This window comes from Bos grunniens, chromosome 5 (genome assembly GCF_055505025.1).
Source record: "Bos grunniens cultivar Pamir isolate PY7600 chromosome 5, Bosgru_T2T1.0, whole genome shotgun sequence".
Lineage (NCBI taxonomy): Eukaryota > Metazoa > Chordata > Mammalia > Artiodactyla > Bovidae > Bos > Bos grunniens.
The window spans coordinates 28,956,952-28,976,797 of NC_141169.1; the positions used below are offsets into that span (position 1 = coordinate 28,956,952).

General features: G+C 42.3%; 1 protein-coding gene across 1 annotated transcript in view; it reads right to left on the reverse strand.

Moving 5' to 3' along the window:
- Positions 1 to 19,236, reverse strand: part of LOC147371578 (uncharacterized) — a 75,473-nt gene extending 56,237 nt beyond the window's left edge. The window contains exons 1-2 of the mRNA XM_086403688.1: positions 19,226 to 19,236; positions 16,784 to 17,098 (exon numbers count right to left, since the gene is read on the reverse strand). Coding sequence (XP_086259814.1) covers positions 16,784 to 17,098; positions 19,226 to 19,236 — 326 coding nt within the window. The remainder of the gene's footprint in view (positions 1 to 16,783; positions 17,099 to 19,225) is intronic.
- Positions 19,237 to 19,846: the final 610 nt, after the last annotated feature.

Sequence of the window (19,846 nt, forward strand, 5' to 3'; positions counted from 1 at the left end):
CACATCTATCTGCAAAATAAACATGTAAAAATGAACTTTTACCTAAATTTCATATCCAATGAATTATATACATCTACATGTAAAATGCAAAACCATAAAACTCTTAGAGGAGAGCAAAGAACATATTTGCAAGCTTGGATTATATAAAGAATTCCTATTTACATCAAAAACATGACCCATCAAAGAAAGAAACTGACAAATTAAACTTACTTAAAATTTAAGCATTAGCTCGATAAAGGACACTGTAAAGAGAAGAAAAAGAAAAGCTACACACCAAGGCAAAACATGTTCATGTAATTTACTTCATGACTGATATCCAGGATACATGTTTTTTTAAAAAGGCTCTCAAAACTCACAGTAATAAAACAAATAACTCAGTTTAAAACATGGGCAAAAGACCTGAATAAAAGATTCGGTTAAGACATTTAACCAAAGACATATGGATGACGATATATATGTGAAAAATGCTCAAGATCATTAGTTCTTGGGGAAAAGCAAATTGAAACCACAATGAGATACTACTACATGCCTGTAAAAATTGCCAAAATAAAAAATCTGAGTGCTCAATATCACTAACCATCAAGAGAACGTGACATCAAAACTGCGTAAGAACACACAGCTGGTACGAAGCTGCTGTATAGCACAGGGAACACAGCTTGCTGCTCTGTGATGACCCAGGGGGGTGGGAGGGGACGGGAGGGAGGGAGGTGCGAGAGGAAGGGGCTATGTGTATACTTTTAGCTGACTCACACTGCTGCACAGCAGAAACTAAGACAGGGCTGTAAAGCAATTACCTTCCAATGGAATATTAAATTAAAAAAAAAACCACAGTTAGCAATCACCTCACAGCCGTCAGACAGTGTTATCAAAAAAATAAATAAATAAATAAAAGGTAACACGTGTTAGAAAGGATGCAGAGAAACTGGAGCCCCTGGCACACTGTTGGTAGGAATGCAAAACAGTGCAGCTGCTACGGAAGACAGTATGGAAATTCTTCAAAAAATGAAAACTAGACCTACCATACAATCCAGCAATCTCACTTCTGGGTAGTTCTCCAAAAGAATTAAAATCAGGATCTTGAAGAAATATTAGCTATACCATGTTCATTGCAGCACCGTTCAATAGTTACCAAGATAGGGAGGCAACCTAAATGTCCATCTATAGATGAACACACAAAGAAGATGCGGTACACACAAACACAGGAATACTGTTCAGCTTGTTTTAAAAAGAAAGAAATTCTGACGTATTCTATAACATGGATGAACCTTGAGGACAACATACTAAGTGTAATAAGCCAGTCATGGAAAGAGAAATACTGCATAATTACACTTACACAAGATATACAAAATCGCCACATTCATAGAATCCAAGTAGAATGATGTTTGCCAGGGCTGGGGGAAGAGGGAAATAGGAAGTTTCTTATCGCTGGACAGAAAGTTTCAATTAAGCAAGATGAATAAGCTCTAGAAATCCACTGTAAAACATTGGACCTATAGTCAATAACAATGTACACTTAAAATTTTGTTAAGAGGAAACATCTCTGTGGTGTTCTTACCACAATAAAACTAAAAACAAACAAAAATTTTGACAATATCAAGTGCAAATGAAGATATTAATGACAACTCTCATACACTATTGATGGAAAAGCAAAATGGTATAATCACTCTGAAAAAAATGGTTTAGTAGTTTCTCACAAAGGTAAACATATACTTAATTACTCAGCAATTCACCCTTACAGATATCTTTGAATAATGTAAATTCAGATTCATACCAAAACCTATACATTTATAGCAGCAGTATTCATAATCACTTGAAACTGGACATATCTCAAATATCCTTCAACAAATGAATGGATAAACAAACTGATATGTAACCACACAATGGGATACTACTACGCAAAAAAAAGAACAAACTATTGATAAAGATAACAACATAGATAAATCTCCAAGGTACCATGCTGAGTGAAAGAAGGCAATTTCAAAAGATTCTATTCTATAGCATGATTCTATTTAAATGACATTATAAAAAAGCAAAACCACAGAACAGAGAGCCATTTGGGAGTTGGCAGGGATCACACATTAGAGTTTGACTACAAATGGGCAGCAGAGGGCTTTTTGAGGGGATGGATCTATTTCGTATCCTGACTGTAGTCCTGGTTACATAAATATATACATGTATTAAAACTCATAGAACTCTAGTCCAAAATTTTTTTCAACTGTCCTCTTGTAAATTTTTAAAACAACAATAAAAAATAACCAAAGCTGTTAAAAGTGTTAAAAAGGAAAAAATATATATCTGCCAAACATAAGCTAGAACTTCAAAAGCGTTTCAAATATTAGTAATATTGAACTTATTCTTGTGAAGGAAGTGGTCCTCTGTTTGGGTACAGTACCCGAATAGGAGTAAATTTCCAAATAGGAAAAGGACCCCGTGTGTCCCAGGGGCACTGCGTCTTGGCCCAAGGCTACAAGCAGATTGCAGGAGTTACGATGCCTCAGTTTCCACCAAAAGAACATCTAATGCTCTCCTGCTTAAAATACAGGCTAGCATCCATACTTCGAACTCTACAGTCTAGATTTTTATAACATCTGCAAAAGTCAGCATTCAGTTCTCACAACTCTCACAAGAGTTCTCAACTAGGTTCTGAGATTAAACCATGGAAGGAAAAAACAACTGGTAAACCCTTAACAACTCAACATCTATAAGCAGTGTCTATAAGGAGCTAACGGTTCTGGAAACCTGGCTAGAAAAGTGGCATTGCTTCCTAGGAGGATTTTTTTCTCCTTCAGATTTTGCAATAGATTGCACCAAGTGATAAATGCATTGCTCTTTAAAAAACCTTTCCCTGAGCACTAGCCTGGGCCTTTAAAGGCAGGTCTGCAGAGCAGAGCCCAAGCAGGACACAGGAGTCACACACCCCTGGGTGATGGTGGCTTACCTCAGCCCTGGGAACCTGGGCAGCCTGCTGAGGAGAGGGAAGTGGAAAATGCCCACCTCCTACAAGCTGCAAGGGACAATACAGACCAGAGACTTCCTAATGGTCAGGAAGGAGCGTGTGGCTAGGAACATAGCACACTAGCCCCAAGGGTCGAGCTGCATATAAGCTTATCAAAATGAAAGATAGAAAACATCTGGATCTAATTAACAACAAGTCTTTGATATCCACTCACGACACAAACAGACTACTTTCTTTGACCCATAAAGCTTTGGAGCAATTTCTAATGCAAAGAATCTACATTAAGATCCCAAAATAAAAAAACTTTTACCCCTTCGGCACTTATGGCTTAAGTTTTCCTGTGTGAGTCAGAGAAAAATAAATAAAAGCCTTGTGAGGTGAGTGAAGTACTCATCAGATCAGATCAGATCAGTGGCTCAGTCGTGTCCGACTCTTTGCGACCCCATGAATCGCAGCACGCCAGGCCTCCCTGTCCATCACCAGTAGTCATAGGCTCATTGTATTTTGTTTCTCCACTCCACTTAATCACTCAATTCATCACTCAATTTGTGCCTTGCACCACTCCCTTTTCTAGAGACAAGGAAGAAGAATATTACAAAAAGGAAAGTGAAAAAATAAAAACCTACCAAAAAAGATGTCCCTTTCATCATAGGAGATTGGAATGCAAAAGTAGGAAGTCAAGACATACCTGGAGTAACAGGCAAGTTTGGCCTTGGGAGTACAAAACTGAAGCGGGGCAAAGGCTAACAGAATTTTGCAAAGAAAACGCACTGGTCACAGTACACACCCTCTTCCAACAACACAAGAGACAACTCTACACATGGACATCACCAGATGGTCAACACCAAAATCAGATTGGTTATACTCTTTGCAACCAAAGATGGAGAAGCTCTATACAGTCAGCAAAAACAAGACCTGGAGCTGACTGTGGCTCAGGTCATGAACTCCTTATTGCAAAATTCAGACTTAAATTGAATAAAGTAGGGAAAACCACTAGGCCATTCAGGTAGGACCTAAATCAAATCCTTTACAGTTATACACTAGAAATGACAAATAGATTCAAGGGATTAGATCTGATAGAGTGCCTGAAGAACTATGAACAGAGGTTCATAACATTGTACAGGAGGCAGTGATCAAGACCATCCCCAAGAAAAAGAAATGCAAAAAGGCAAGATGGTTGGCTGAGAAAAGAGAAGCAAAAGGCAAAGGAGAAAAGGAAAGATATACCTGTCCGAAGGCAGTTCCAAAGAATAGCATGGAGAAATAAAAAAGCCTTCCTAAGTGAACAATGCAAAGAAATAGAGGAAAACAATAGAATGGGAAATAGAGATCTCTTCAAGAAAATTAGAGATACCAAGGGAACATTTCATGCAAAGATGGAAAAAATAAAGGACAGAAATGGTATGGAATTAACAGAAGCAGAAGATATTAAGAAGAGGTGGCAACAATACACTGAAGAACTATACAAAAATATATTAATGACCAAGATAACCATAATGGTGTGATCACTTACCTAGAGCCAGACATCCTAGAATGCAAAGTCAACTGGGCCTTAGGAAGCATCACTACGAACAAAGCTAATGGAGGTGATGGAACTACAGCTGAGCTACTTCAAATCCTAAAAGATGATGCTGTTAAAGTGCTGCACTCAATATGCCAGCAAATTTGGAAAGCTCAGCAGTGGCCACAGGACTGGAAAAGGTCAGTTTTCATTCCGATCCCAAAGAAAGGCAATGCCAAAGAATGCTCAAACTACTGCACAACTGCATTCATCTCACATGCTAGCAAAGTAATGCTCAAAATTCTCCAAGCTAGGCTTCAGCAGTACCCGAACTGAGAACTTTCAGATGTTCAAGCTGGATTTAGAAAAGGCAAAGGAATCAGAGATCAAATAGCCAACATTCACTGGATCATATAGAAAGCAAGAGAATTCCAGAAAAACACCTACTTCTGATTCATTGACTATGCAAAAGCCTGTGACTATGTGGATCACAACAAACTGTGGAAAATTCTTCAAGAGCTAGGAATACCAGACTACCTTACCTGCTTCCTGAGAAACCTGTATGCAGGTCAAGAAGCAACAATTAGAACTGGACATGGAACAATGGACTGGTTCCAAATTGGGAAAAGAGTACATCAAGGCTGTATATTGTCAACCTACTTATTTAACTTTTATGCAGAGTACATTATGTGAAATGCTGGACTCGATGAAGCACTAGCTGGAATCAAGATTACAGGGAGAAATATCAACAACCTCAGATATGTAGATGACACCACCCTTATGGCAGAAAGCGAAGAGGAACTAAACAGCCTCTTGATGAAGATGAAAGAGGAGAGTGAAAAAGTGGCTTACAACTCAACATTCAAAAAACAAAGATCATCGCATCCGATCCCATTACTTCATGGCAAATAGATGGGGAAACAATGGAAACAGTGACAGACTTTATTTTCCTGGGCTCCAAAATCACTGCAGATGGTGACTGTAGTCATGAAATTAAAAGACACCTGCTCCTTGGAAGAAGAGCTATGACAAACCTAGACAGCATATTAAAAAGCAGAGACATTACTTTGCCAACAAAGGTCCATACAGTCAAAGCTATGGTTTTTCCATTAGTCATGTATGGATATGAGAGTTGGACCATAAAGAAAGCTGAGCACCAAAGAATTGATGCTTTTGAACTGTGGTGTTGGAGAAGACTCTTGAGAGTCCCTGGGACAGCAAGGAGATCCAACCAGTCCATCCTAAAGGAAATAAGTCCTGAATATTCACTGGAAGGACTGATGCTGAAGCTGAAATTCCAATACTTTGGCCACCCGATGCAAAGAACTGACTCACTGGAAAAGACTCTGATGCTGGGAAAGATTGAAGGCAGGAGGAAAGGAGATGACAGAGGATGGGATGGTTGGATGGCATCACCGACTCAATGGACATGAGTTTGAGCAAGGTCCAGGAGATGGGGAAGGACAGGGAAGCCTGGCGTGCTGCAGTCCATGGGGTCACAAAGAGCCAGAAGCAACTGAGCGACTGAACAACAACAACATACACCTACTAAACTATTACTTGTATTAGGACATCAAGATTAATAAAACAGATTGCCATCATTTAGCTAAGTGGTCTTTACGGACTTTCCTCAACCCAAACTATTTTAAGAATGGCTTCCCAAGAGGTTGCTGTTTAACTGCTCTTAACCACTATTACTTTAAGCATTCAAACTAGGAAACAGGTACAAACTTACAATATCATTGCACAGAGAACCTCCTGATGGGATTACTGTAAAGATGCTTTATAGTCGACACACTTTAAACGAAACATGCTCAGTACCACTGTGCTGCGTGGGAAGTCCTTTATGTCCCTAAACAGAGTGCTAAATTCACCAACGTCTTGGACATGAACTCTGCCCGGTCCACTGGTTCCACACAAACCATGGAGATGTCTTGCCAACAGTCTGAGTGCAAACTGCACCAAAAGTTAATTGAATTTGCAAGAACTCAGTAACTTTGGAGGGGAGAAGGAAAATTAAATGAAAAAATTCAACCAATTAAATTGCTTTTCTCTGCTGTCTGTTATTTTGCATGTGTGTGTTCTGATGTTCTGATCATCCTTTATTTTTTCTTATTCAAAGATCTTTACCTACTGCAAAATGCTAGAAGCCCACATCCTTGAGCTCACCCTTCACTCTGAACTGTCACTGTGTACTGAAGTGACACAGCGGGGCCCACTCACCACTGTCTGTGCCCTAGCTACACCAGGGAGGTTTACGCAAGTCAAGTCTGACATTTTGTATGGACAGTCCAAGATCAATACCAGAAATGACAAGCAACATTACTGGCTCATAAAGCCTAACATTTCCCCCCTGCTTTCACCTATTTAAATCCTCTCAGTTGCTACCTTTAATTCAGCCTGCAATTTCACTTACTTACTACTATGGCTTCCAAAAAGCACAGAGAATATAAGCAAATGATCAAACAGAGAAAGTCACTGAGTTTCAGTAAGGACAAAACAGTCCTTATGAAAACAAAACAGTCCTATGAAAAGGCACATCATTCTTGTTTCTTTATACACTAAACCAAAGGTTAGTTGAGAGTGTCAAGGAAAAAGTTGAGAGAATCAAGGTAGCTAAGTGTCTATATACGGACAGAATGAAAGACCACAAAATAAGTAAAGGATAGAAACCCACAAAGATTAAGTAATCTTTATCAGTGAGAGAACACACAGAATAAAAAAGTTGCAAGACTTAGATTTTCCTTAAAGAAAGCATGAGAAGCTCAGGGGAAAAACCCTCTGCAGAGAAAAGATCAAAAATTAGCAATCAGTAGCCTGCTAACCAAGATGCTCTGGACTAGACTGCCAACGTATATTACAGAACTTATTTCCTCAGATTTTCTAAAGAGAAGATTCTCTGTCTCTCAACTTTAGAAGAGCAAAATAATCTTTTAACTCCTCCTCCTTCCTTCCCCTCAAGTAAAGTTATTTACCAAGTTCTACTGGGCTTTCTTAGAGACTACTTCTTACATTAAAAAATGTTGCTTAAACACACACATCCATGTGACACACATGTAAAAATTATATTCATGTTCTTTCCTTGCCGTCTTCACCACTACTATCCAGGTCCAAGGCTTTGTCACCACACAACTCGGCCAAATCAAACAGCCAATTAACTGGAAGTCCATTCCTGTTCTAGTTCACCCTACTATACATTCGCTGCTGCCCAATCCTCCTAAAATATTATAAACTTTGATGACGTATCATTCTGTATGCCTTAAAACAACAACAACCTTCTATGTTCTCCATTGTCTCCAAGGATAACTGCAACGTCGACAAATTCATAATGTTTAGCTAACTCTCCCCCATCTTTGCAGGCTTATCTGCCACTGGGGTATCCTACCCTAGTCCTACTGATTTGTTCTTGGTGAAATTTCTATTCTAATTTGAATATACTTCTAATTATACTCTAATTATATTCAAATCCCCAAATTTATAACCCAGAATGGAAGAGATACCTTCAACAGTGCCTTTTGAGAAAATGTGTTTATATTAAATGACTTAATATCCTTTAAAAAAAAAAAAAAGGAAATTTAAAAAAAGTGCATTTAAGAATGTCACTAAATTTTTTTGCTAAGGGGGGATTAATTGATCTAAAATTACCTAGACTGAGAATTCAAATCCTCAAACTATTTTAACAGTCTTCCTCAAAAGACAATGGATATAATTGTGTGGGGGACAAGGAAGAGAAAGTGTTTACAAGCATATCATGTAGAAAGGATACAAAGAAACTGGTAACAGTAGTTATCTTTACAGAATGCACACGGAGTGAAGGTGACAGGATAAGAAGACTTAACTTTGAAGCTTCTGACTTTTCAAACCCTTTGCCTCTGTTAACTATTCAAACAAATAAATGTTAAAGATGAATTTTATGTATAGAATGGAGAGATACCTGCAACAGTGCCTTTTGAGAAAACGTTTTTATAGTAAGTGACTTAAAATCCTTTTTAAAAAAAAAAAAAAGTTAATTAAAAACACATTTAAGAATATTACCATTTTTTGTTTGTTTGTTTTATTACAAAGCAAGAAAGTATTCTCCATCTTTTCCAAAGCAGAGATCAGGAAAAGTAAGCAATCTGCAGCAAAGTTCTAGCAGAGGAAGGGGTAAAATAACATTTAAAACACAAAACATCCTCCTAAAGGTCTGTGCTAGATCCAGAAGTTCAGGATCACTCTAGCTCAGGGAATAGAACAGAGACATGTATCCAAAGGAGTCTGCAGAGGAGAGAGAACTCTCCCCAAGTTCATATCCAAATTCCCTTGTCCCTTTTCACTACAGTCATTCTTTTTTTTTTAATTGAAGGTACTTGCTTTACAGAATTTTGTTGCTTTCTGTCAAACGTCAACATGAATCAGCCATAGATGTACACATACTGCAGTCATTCTTTTCACTTTCTCTCACTCTCCACTTTGACAATTTCTCACACTCCCAATGATTTCTTCCTTATCACAGTATAAATCTATTTTAAATGCTTTATTTTCTTCAAGGTATCATTCCTAGAAACAAGACATTTCTCCTTTTAATTTTCACCAAAATCTCTGGCTATCCAATTGGGAATTCTGTGGCAAATGAGATTTTTGGGTATTCTGACCTCCAAGAAAGCGCTATCAGTCTTTTTTGAAACCCGCTCAATCCTTCTCTGCAAGTTAATAATAATGCATCAATTTGCTTTCAGTTAAAAGCATTTTTATTCAGCTGCTTGCTAAAACAAAAAGATACTAGTGAATGTGAAGCAAAAGCCTGCTGCAATTTATCCTTAGTTGAAGAAAAATTCCTTGTGAAATAAGAAACTAACCATGTAATAAATTAAAACCTATTTATTTACAGGGCTGTCACTCAGTAAAATGAAGGAAAAATGCCATTTCATACTGGCTTCTGGTGAACATTAAACTTTTGGAGGCTCAGCTTTCAACTGTCTGTACTTTAAAATAAGGAGAGAGTAAGAATAGATGAAAAATGAGCTACTTTTTTTTATTGATTTCTTTATCAATCACTATCTAAAAATTTACAGTAACATCTTAATTTTGACCTTTTCTCCTTTTCCAAGTTCACTCTGACGGAAATGCTAATAATCAGTTAAATACTCAAAATGTAGAAAAAGGGAGGAAAATAAATGGCATGTATAATTTATAGCCTAGATAACCCATCCCTGGATAAATAAGCATTCACTGTATTTCTCTGATGTTCTTACTCCCAGGAACTCAAAAGATTTTACAGCATAAAAAATCACACTAATCAACTGAACATGAAAGGAGCAGGATAATGAAGGAACTTCAGTGCTTTCCATTTCCAGATCCTGGAACAAGCCCGGTGAACACAGGAAGCCTCTCACCACCACCAACAGTGAATATAAAACCTCTCCAGACAACATTTTAGTTATCCTAACCCAATCAACTCCTTCCAGGATCAAGAGCGCTTCAGTTCCAAACTAAGAGCACATCTGAGACCCTCAGAGTCGCAGCTTTTCTTCTGTTCTGCTCTGCTCAGTACGACACATCTCCATATACCTAAGGGATCAGAAGTGTTATCTACTTTCACCTTTGTTCTTTTAGACTAAGAGCCTCCCAGAACTTTTTCTACTTCAACTAGGTTACCCTCACCCACCAGGAGCAATTTTTCTCTGACTCCTACACCAATTTCAGCCTTGCATAAGCAAAAAAAAGTCCAGGTGATGGTGGCCGTAATTCCCCTATGGTCCTGGTTATAACTTATGTTGGCAATGTGGGAGCATTTGTGAGGAGCCAAACATGTGTTTATGTGCAAGAGAAATTAAGAAAGACAAGCAAACCCCAAGACATGACGACGTCTTAAAAAAAGTAGCTAGGATAGCTGCAGAAACAAAACAAGCATGTTACTTCCATGCCTCCTCTTTTTATCTATACTCTATTTATTGATAAGATGCATCTTCTGCTCATTTTCCCTCATCCTTCCTGCTTCCAGAATGCTCTCCTTCAAAGGTACTCTGGCCTTCCCTCTGCCTATCCCAGAATCTTTCATTATGCCCACTCACTAAGATATGTTTAGCTACCTAGGATAATGATAATTTCCTAAAATAAAGCCAAAATTGTTCACATCACTTGGTTATATGAATATCAGAATATAACACCATTTAATACAAAAAAGAATCTTTTAAGCATGAATTAACCAACCTGGGTCCCTGTCTCCACTCCATCATTTAACGGTCCCATAGCCCTGGACAACTCAAGCTAGGATACTCAATTTCCTCAGATTGAAAATGGGTAGAATAATATCTGTCTTACCTAACTCAATCAACTCATCAAAAGATTTTTAAAGTTTTTATAAACATAAGAGTAATAATTAGGTAGATGGTCAGCCATGAGACCTAAATGTAAGACACTCATTCAAAGAAAGCCGTTAGAAGACTACATAATTGAGGACTTCCCTGGTGGTCCAGTGGTTAAGACTCCACACTCCCAATGCAGGGCCATGGGTTTGATCCCTGGCCGGGGAATTAAGAGCCCACATGCTGCACTCCCCACCCACCCCCTCCCCACAAAAAAGACTATACAATGGGAAAATCTAAAAGAGTGCTAAAGACAAAAGCAGCTCCAAACCCGCATAATCACTTAGCACAGTTAAGACATCCAACTCGAGAATACAGGGGAGCCTCAGCCTTTGAGTCCATTCCACCTTCAGATCTCAAGCCATGGCTAAAACCAGCTCAGCTGCCTGCCAACTGGTGAGTGCCAGAGCATTCCTGTTTGGTAAAAAGTCCTATTCTAGAATAGTTTAGGAATGAACGCAGAAAGAATTGCTTTAGTAACTGCGGTTGCATGGCGGAGGGGTTGGGCGGGGGGGAGTGGCGGTCAGCACTGCAACTGTACAGTAAAACTCTTCTCCTTTTACATTAGCAATGTCCATCCAAAGTCAGGATACCTCTCGACTCTATCCTCTGCCAGACTGAAGATAAAGCAACTGTCTGCTTTTCAGACTACTGAAATTTAATATAGTACACATATACTATATCAAATACACATATAAATACACACTAAGCTGCTAAATCCCGAGAGGAAAAGGAGCTAATATACACTGAGCTCTATGTGTCAGAAACCATAAGGAAACAGATTTCATTTAATCCCCACAAACACCATGCCACGTAGGTATTATTATTCCTATTTTTACAGATGAGAACACCAAAGCTCAGATAGATTAAATAACCTATCCAAGGTGACAAAGCTAGTAAGTAGAAGAGAGGAGACTTGAACTTTAGTGTTGCCTATCCCCAAAGCCCATACTGCTTCTGACTTTTTCCTCTCGACGGTGTAACCAGGACAACCTTCTTGGGTCTTCATTTCACCCTAATTCCTGATACGTACTTAACTGCAAGTCCTGGTTGTGTATCCATAACTTCACAAAGGGACAAAGAAAATTTTTTCAAATTTCTTCTTTGCCTTTTCTTTACACACATTTACTTCATGTTTCTGCACAAAATTATTCTTTTTAGGTTGAATCACCGGGCTAGATCTAATATGCTACCATTCAATATTTCAGCAATTAATATACATGAAGGGTGAAAGTTCTGTTCCCTTCTTTTAACACTTTAATAGTCACAGTTTTTGAGCATGTTATCATTTTCTAAGCTGGTTCTTGCCATTTAAAGAGTGTTAGTGCTTAGTACAAGGCTTCACACACAGTAGGTGCAGAGGGAGAATATTTATTGAGTCCCTGATTGAGAGAAGTTTTTTTATTCTTCTAGTTAACTGGCTACATTTGAGCCCAATTCTAAGAATGAATTCTTTTACATTAAAGATAATTTCTTGAAATTTAAAAAAAATTATTCCAAAAAAAAGGAAACTGAAATCTAACAGTCTAGCAGTTACATCTCTAAATGACTAGTAGACTGTTTACTTAAGAGTTTAAAAGGCTTGGTTTTAAAATACTTATTTTTATTATTCTGAATAACTTTTGCAAATGCTTCTTTCCCTCTTCACAGAAAAACAAAACAAAACTGAAATAACCATAAAACAACTGTTTCACTAACGATGACTTTTTCCCCCATTTTGCACATTGTAATAAGTATACTTTATTTTTATAATTACGGAAACTCATCTCTGAATAAACTGGCTTTTTTTTTTTTTTTTTTTTTTGCCAATTGCAGGAACCACCTACAGCCCAGAGCACTCTATTCAGACATTACTGTTTATGCAGTTAGACATTGCTTGAGCTATCCAAGTTTCCCTGTGCCTGGTCCCAGGTCACTCTATGTAGAGTTGTCCCCAGGCTGCCAGGAGCTGGGACACTGCTAGGAGAAGGCAAGACCCAGAGTGGAAAGAATGGTACCCCTGAGGAGCTGCAGAGGAGGCAGTGGGCTTTAAGAGAGCCCTTAAGGTGAGCAGAGAGGTCAGGAGTGTAGGCTTAAGCCTGGGCCCAGGGGCAACATTCCCTGAGACAAGTCAAGCCCCAGCCCTCTCTGAGGTTTCCAGAACAAAGGCTAGGTGTGGAGAGAGCAGGTGGTGTTACCTCCAGGCGCTGCTGAAGCTAGGGGAGCATGGCAGAGAGGCTTGCATGATGGGCACATAATCTGTGGCAACTGGGCCTTCCCACGACACTGGGCGATGAGTATCTGTTATGGGGGAACCTTGCACCATGGCTGGGCTGGAGCACCCAGCACTCGGCCTGGGGGCCATGGGTTTGCTGGGGTGAGCCAGCTGCTGCCCACACTCTACTTTAAGCAACTGCTGAATAAACTGCATTTTTAACACTTTCTAAACAGTGTGGTTTTATTTTCCTTCGCAAATATAATCTATAGGAATTAAGTATTCATTAGTTCATGCATGTGGCTCTAGAACAACTTGTTATATACTATCAGCACATTAAAGATAATTATTTTTGCTTCCATTCAAGAATGTTTTCCTTTCTTTGGGTGGATATGTCTCTATCTCTGTATTCTTTTCAAGCAGGTGCAGGTTTCTTGTATAATCCCTATAGAACACTGAATGTCAGTCTTTTCTTAGTAAGAAGCACAAGAATGACATCTGCCCCTGATCATACCCAATTTATATGTCTTTTAACTTTATGTTACTTTTTCAATGACACAGAAGTGCTTCAGTCACAGTGGAACCCCAGTGGAATGAGCTGCTTTATGAGAAGTCTCATATAAGGGGATCCCTGTGCTAGGTGGGAGATCCATACAGGCTGAATTTTATGGCCGTCTTCACTATTTTAGGATTTTAAAATATTTTTTTGACAAATTACTTTGGCGAAACAATGAACTACATACCAGCCTCTGCTGTGTCAAGTCCTTTTCCCAGCTCACTGTTCAAACCAACCCAAATAAGATGCCCTTCTGATCCAGCTTAACTTAGCAAGCCAGGTGATTAGTTTGGGAGACCAAAATCTCATAACATTAATAGTTTCTTGCTATTTGAAATTATCAAAATGTGCTGAAATAATGCAGTCAGCAAAATGTCACTGTGTGACTTACATATGGATCTGTTGCAGCCTGCAAAAACACTGTCTCCATGAGGGACAGCCAAAATGAAGAGTTATGTGGGAGTAATAAAATATGATAACTAGGTCTGCAACTTCAAGTATAAACCAAGCTGCGCATGCACACATCTACAGGAGAGCCTGCTGATCTAAAAGCAAGAAAAACCCAAACCCTGTCCAGCATGTATGCACTCCACTAGCAGGCCTGCCAGGGAACTGTCCTTTCAGCACCACAGCAAGAAACCCTGGCGTAAACCTCCATACAGGCAACCAAAGCTGGGCAAGCTGGGCCCTGAGAAACGTTTGTTAGAGACCCTGCAAAGAAAGCAACAACCAATTGTATCATTGTTTATTTTTAAGTATACTATCTGCCATTTCATAATCCTTTATTAATTTAAAATAAAATCCTTCCATATTTTGATAAAACTTGACAAAACCCCAAAAGAAAACTGAAGATGTATTAAGTCAGCCTTTCAGACTGAACCCAGAAGACCAGTAACTGGCCTGCACTCTCAAGAACTGCGCTGCAGTACCCACCAGCAGCACTAATAAGAACCACAACACATTTACACATATCCTGTATCAGATGTCCACAGAACACATAACATGCTTAGAGCCCTCTCCAGGGACAGCCTCAATTTCTAGGACAGACAATGTTCGCTGAGTGCCAAGCCATCACTACCACCCCCCTTCCAAGCAATCAAATTCTCTTTCAGGGAGAACTGAAGGCCTTGTGTGTCATGAGCTCCAAAGAAAAAATGCTGCAGTATTTCAAGAACCAGGTTAAAGGCAATGTATTACAAAGCTTTCAGCATTTTAAGTCTGATTCCCCCAAGATTTCTACCAGGATGGTACTGGATGGTAATGTCACCCAGCCATTTGCATTACACATCAAAAATAAAAATTTTTTTCTTAAGAAAAAAAAAAAGTCCCCCAACCACCATTATCTTCTAATGCACGTGGAGAAAAGAGAAGTACAGAAAGACTGTGAAACAGGGAAAACCTACCACACCCGAACTCTCCCTTGGAAAACTAAAACACCCCCAGCCTTAGCACACCCCTACCTCTCTGAAGGCTCTCCAGGTTCAAACTTGAGAAACAGTTACAAAAAGTGCCTTCCCCGTTGGCCCCCAGAGCCCTCACCTACACTTCCTGCCTCCATCCCGACTTCTCTGGAGCCCACTGTGCATGCATTAAAAGCAATTTTCCCTGTTTGGTAGCTCTTGCTCCATGTTAATTATTTCTCCCTCCCCCTGAATTAGCCAGATGCAATGCAAAGTTTCTTCTCCAACTCTGCCCCCCCACCCCAAACAGACGACATCCTTTTATTATGGATACTGATACTGAACCTTGGAGTCTCCGGATGTAAAATGTATTCCCCCATGTTTCAAAAACTGCAGTGTAAGTGAGGAAGAGGGCACAGGGTGGGGTACCTGGAAGGAATGCCTGGTTTGAAAAATCATATTTATCAGACTGAAAAATGATTCCTACTCCATACCACTTCGAAACTGGGATCCTTGAAGGGGTCTGAAAGCCCTGGCTAAGCCCCCCGAAAGTTAACTGCCAAGTCTCCACTGGTGGTTGCTGCTGGCACGGAGAGGATGGAGCTGAGCTCTCAGGAAAAATGCAGAGGCTTTGCAGTCCCCCGAGTACCAAGAGAGAACTACAGAGCTGGGGTCCAAGCCCGTGCAGCTGGGCAGGCCTGTAAGCCGAAAGCTAGCAGAAGCCCAGGGTGCTCGCTGCCGGTGGCACGGTGGGGGAGGGCAAGAGAGAGGAGGAGAGGAGCAGGCTCTGCATCGGGTGGCGTAGGGGTGGGGGTGGGGGAAGGGGATATTCTCAAAGTGATGTACTCCCTAATGCAGGAATCCTAGCCTGCCGAGGAAGGTCCCGGGGGCCCCCAACACAGCCCCAGAGCACCCTGTCGGAAGGGGGACGGACGCATCCGAGTAAAGGACAGGGGAGTCCCGGCTACCCTAAGAACCCACGAGCCCCTGGCTTCTGCAGTTGGTAACAATCTGGAGCTGGATGGGGGAGAAGGATGCAGTAAGACATGGGGGAGGGGGTAGAGCTAAGGAGCTGCTCTGGAAGATCCGGACAGCGCTGCCCTTCCAGTGCAACCGGGCAAGGGGCCCCGACTCTGCCCTGGCTCTGGGATACAGGAAGGAGGGGGTGCTGCACCACGGAAGGGGCGCCGAGGGCAGCCAGAGTCCCCCTGTGCAGCCAAGAGCGGAGGAGAGAGAGGGTGTATGGGGGTGGGGGGCAATGGTCCTCAGTTCTCCTCAGGGATCCCCAATAAAGACATTAGAAGGAAGCAAGACTTCCAAGCACCTGTACAAAACCGGGAGGGCAGAAACCCCGCTCCATGGCCCCTAGAGCCCCGCCGCGCACTCTGCGGCAAAGCCCCTGGCTGGAGATGGGCGAGCCCCGCTCCAGGGTCCCGAGGCGAGAAAGGGAACCCGGTAGACGAGGAGCGGCGCCGGGGCAGGGGCTCTGGGGCGACTTACGGCAGCGGCGGCGAGGGAGGCAGCGGCGGCCCTAGCGCGGGGCCCGGGAGGCGCGGCCGGACTGCAGAGGCGCCGAGGATGCGGCGGGCGGGACTGCGGTGGGCGCCATCTTGGAGCGCTCCCCGCGCCCGCCCCCCGCGCCGCCCGAGTCCTTGCATAATTGATGACTCGCGCCCGCCGCGCGCCGCCGCGCGCGCCCCCGCCGCCGGGCCCCCCGCCCACCCCGCCCCCTTGTCGACCCCCGGCGCGCGCCCCCCGCCCGTCCCCGGCCCCCGCCCGCGCACGCCTCCCCCGCCCGCCCTCCTGCCTGCGTCCCGAGGCCCACCTACCCCTGCAGGGCGCGCCCGTTCGCTCGCGGCGCTCCGCGCCGTTCGCCGGTCCGCTCGCTGGCTGTCAGGCCGGCGTCCGCGCGCCGCCCGGACCGGATCCGGGGCGAGGGAGCAGGGCGCCGGTAGGGGGCGCCGCGCCGGAGCGCCTCGCAAGCGTCCCCGGGCCCGCCTCCCCGACGCCCCCACCAAGCCGCGCGGGAGGGGCAGCCGGGCAGAGCGCCGGGACGCGGCCGCCTAACACGCTGGCGGGCTGTCAGCCAGCACGCGGGCGTTGAAACCCGAAAGGTGCTATGTGGACTCGAGGGCCCCGTGATCCTTGTAAATGCCAAGTCTTACCTTTTTCCTGAACGGCAGTCGCAGAAGAAATGTCCAGCAATATTGCAGTGCTCAGTTTTTGGAATTTCTGACATCTGTAAACACGAGGAACTCAATTTATCCGATCTTTGGCCATCGGAGAAAAAAAAAAATCGCAGAAGTCTATCAACAGCAGTTGGAGCCTTGTGGTTCAGTGGACAGGGAGCCCTGGTAGGAGGAGGGAGACATCCCTTCCCCCAGACCTGAAACTAAGTCACCTTAATCTTTTTGAACCTCAGTTTGTCCATCTGTAAAGTAGGCACAATCATTTGAATTGCTTACTCCACTCTCTCTTCAGTTCAGTTCAGTTCAGTTGCTCAGTCGTGTCCGATTCTTTGCGACCCCATGAATTGCAGCACGCCAGGCCTCCCTGTCCATCACCAACTCCTGGAGTTCACTCAAACTCACGTCCGTCGAGTCAGTGAGGTCATTCAGCCATCTCATCCTCTGTCGTCCCTTTCTCCTCCTGCCCCCAATCCCTCCCGGCATCAGAGTCTTTTCCAATGAGTAGTTATTAACCAATTAGTTCCCAAGATACCTGGGACTTCCCTGGTGACTCAGATGGTACAGCGTCTGCCTGCAATGCTGGAGACCCAGGTTCGATCTCTGGGTCAGGAAAAGCCCCTGGAGAAGGAAATGGCAAACCACCCCAGTACTCCCGCCTGGGAAATCCCATGGACAGAGGAGCCTGGTAGGCCACAGTTCATGGGGTTGCAAAGAGTCAGACACGACTGAGCGACTACTTTACTTTAAGCACCTTATAAACAACATAAATTTATTTCTCACAGTTCTGGAAGCTGGACTCTGAGTTAAGGGTGCCAATATTATAAGGTGAGAGCCTTCTTCCAGGTTGCAGACTTCTCACTGTATATTCAGATGGTGGAAGGGGCTAGAGAGCTCTATGGAATCTCTTTTGTAAAAGCATTAATCCCAGTCATGAGGGCTCCACTCTCATGACCTAATCACCTCTCAAAGGTCCCACCTTATAACAATATTACATTGGGCAATAAGTCTTGGCTGTGAATTTTGAAAAGACACAAACATTCAGAACATAGCAACTGCTATTTAGATCAAGGTTCTAATACTTAAAGGTGCTGATACCTCAATTCAGCAATACATTCAAGGAACTATAAACAAGCAAGATTTTTTTAAAGAATGTGTCCCCCTTTTGGAGAAGGCAATAGCACCCCACTCCAGTACTCTTGCCTAGAAAATCCCATGGACAGAGGAGCCTGGTAGGCTGCAGTCCATGGGGTCGCTAAGAGTCGGACACGACTTAGCGAATTCACTTTCACTTTTCACTTTCATGCATTGGAGAAGGAAATGGCAACCCACTCCAGTGTTCTTGCCTGGAGAATCCCAGGGACGGCGGAGCCTGATGGGCTGCCGTCTATGGGGTCGCACAGAGTCGGACACTACTGAAGCGACTTAGCATCCCCCTTTTGCCTCACTCTGTGCTAAGTTGCTTCAGTCATGTCTGGCTTTTTGCAACCCCATGGACTGTAGACCACCGGGCTCCTCTGCCCATGGGATTCCCCAGGCAAGAACATTGGGTGGGTTGCCATGCCCTCCTCCAGGGGATGTTCACAATCCAGAGATCAAACCTGGGTTTGATCAAACCACCCAGGGTGGTGTGGTTTCTAAGTCATCTCTGACTCTTGAATCAGAGGTGATCAAATAGTCTCTCAAGACTGGATGTGAAAAAATGATGTAGTTTGAAGGCCAAATATCTTGTTAAAGAAAATTATGGTGATGACCTTTACGATAATCTATTCAATAATATATAATCACAGCTATAGTACAAATCCTTCTCTAATGTGACAACACACTCTCTTAGGAGGATCTAGATAATGAATGTGTGGACTCTTAGCACTTTATTGTGCCTCTCATAGATATTTCTTTCTACTGCAAGTTCACAGTTAAGAGTGAGAGTGTGGTCAGGCTGCCACTTACTAACTGGGTAGCCTTGGACGTGAACAACTCTGAGCTTCAGTGTCATCTGTAAAAGGGTACAATCATAGCACCAGCCTGTAGGTTTGTTGTGATAATTAAAGAGGAGATCGCATTTTACACACTTAAAACACTTACCTGGCACACATAGTGTGCCCACTGTATACATTTTAAAATAGCTTTTAAAATAGCTTTATGGAAGCATATTTGATATAGAATAAACTATGCATGTCTAGAGTGAACAGTTTTGATATATGTATACATGGAACTATCAACAATCATCAAGGTAATGAACATACCCATCCCCTCCAAAAGTTTCCCCAGGCCTCTGTGTAATCCCTCCATACATCACTCTCCTACACTCAGTCCCTCTCCAGGCAACCACAATCTTCTATTACTGTATATTAGTTTGCATTTTCCAGAATTTTAAACAAATGGGACCGTATGTACTTTCTTTGTATGGTTTCTTCTACTCAGCATAATAATTTTGAAATTACTCTGTTGTTGATTATTCAGTCGTCTACAATAGTTCTTTTTTCCCTTTTATTGCTGAGTAGTATTCATTATAGAGATATGCCACAATTTGTCTATCTAATCATGTGGTGATGACATATAGGTTATTTCCAGTTTTGTCCCATTATAAATAAAGCTGTCATGAGTATCTGTGTGCACATCCTTCTATGAACATGTGCTTTTATTTCTCTTGGGTATAAATTTCTAAGAATGGGACAACTGAATCCTATTGTACACGTATATTAA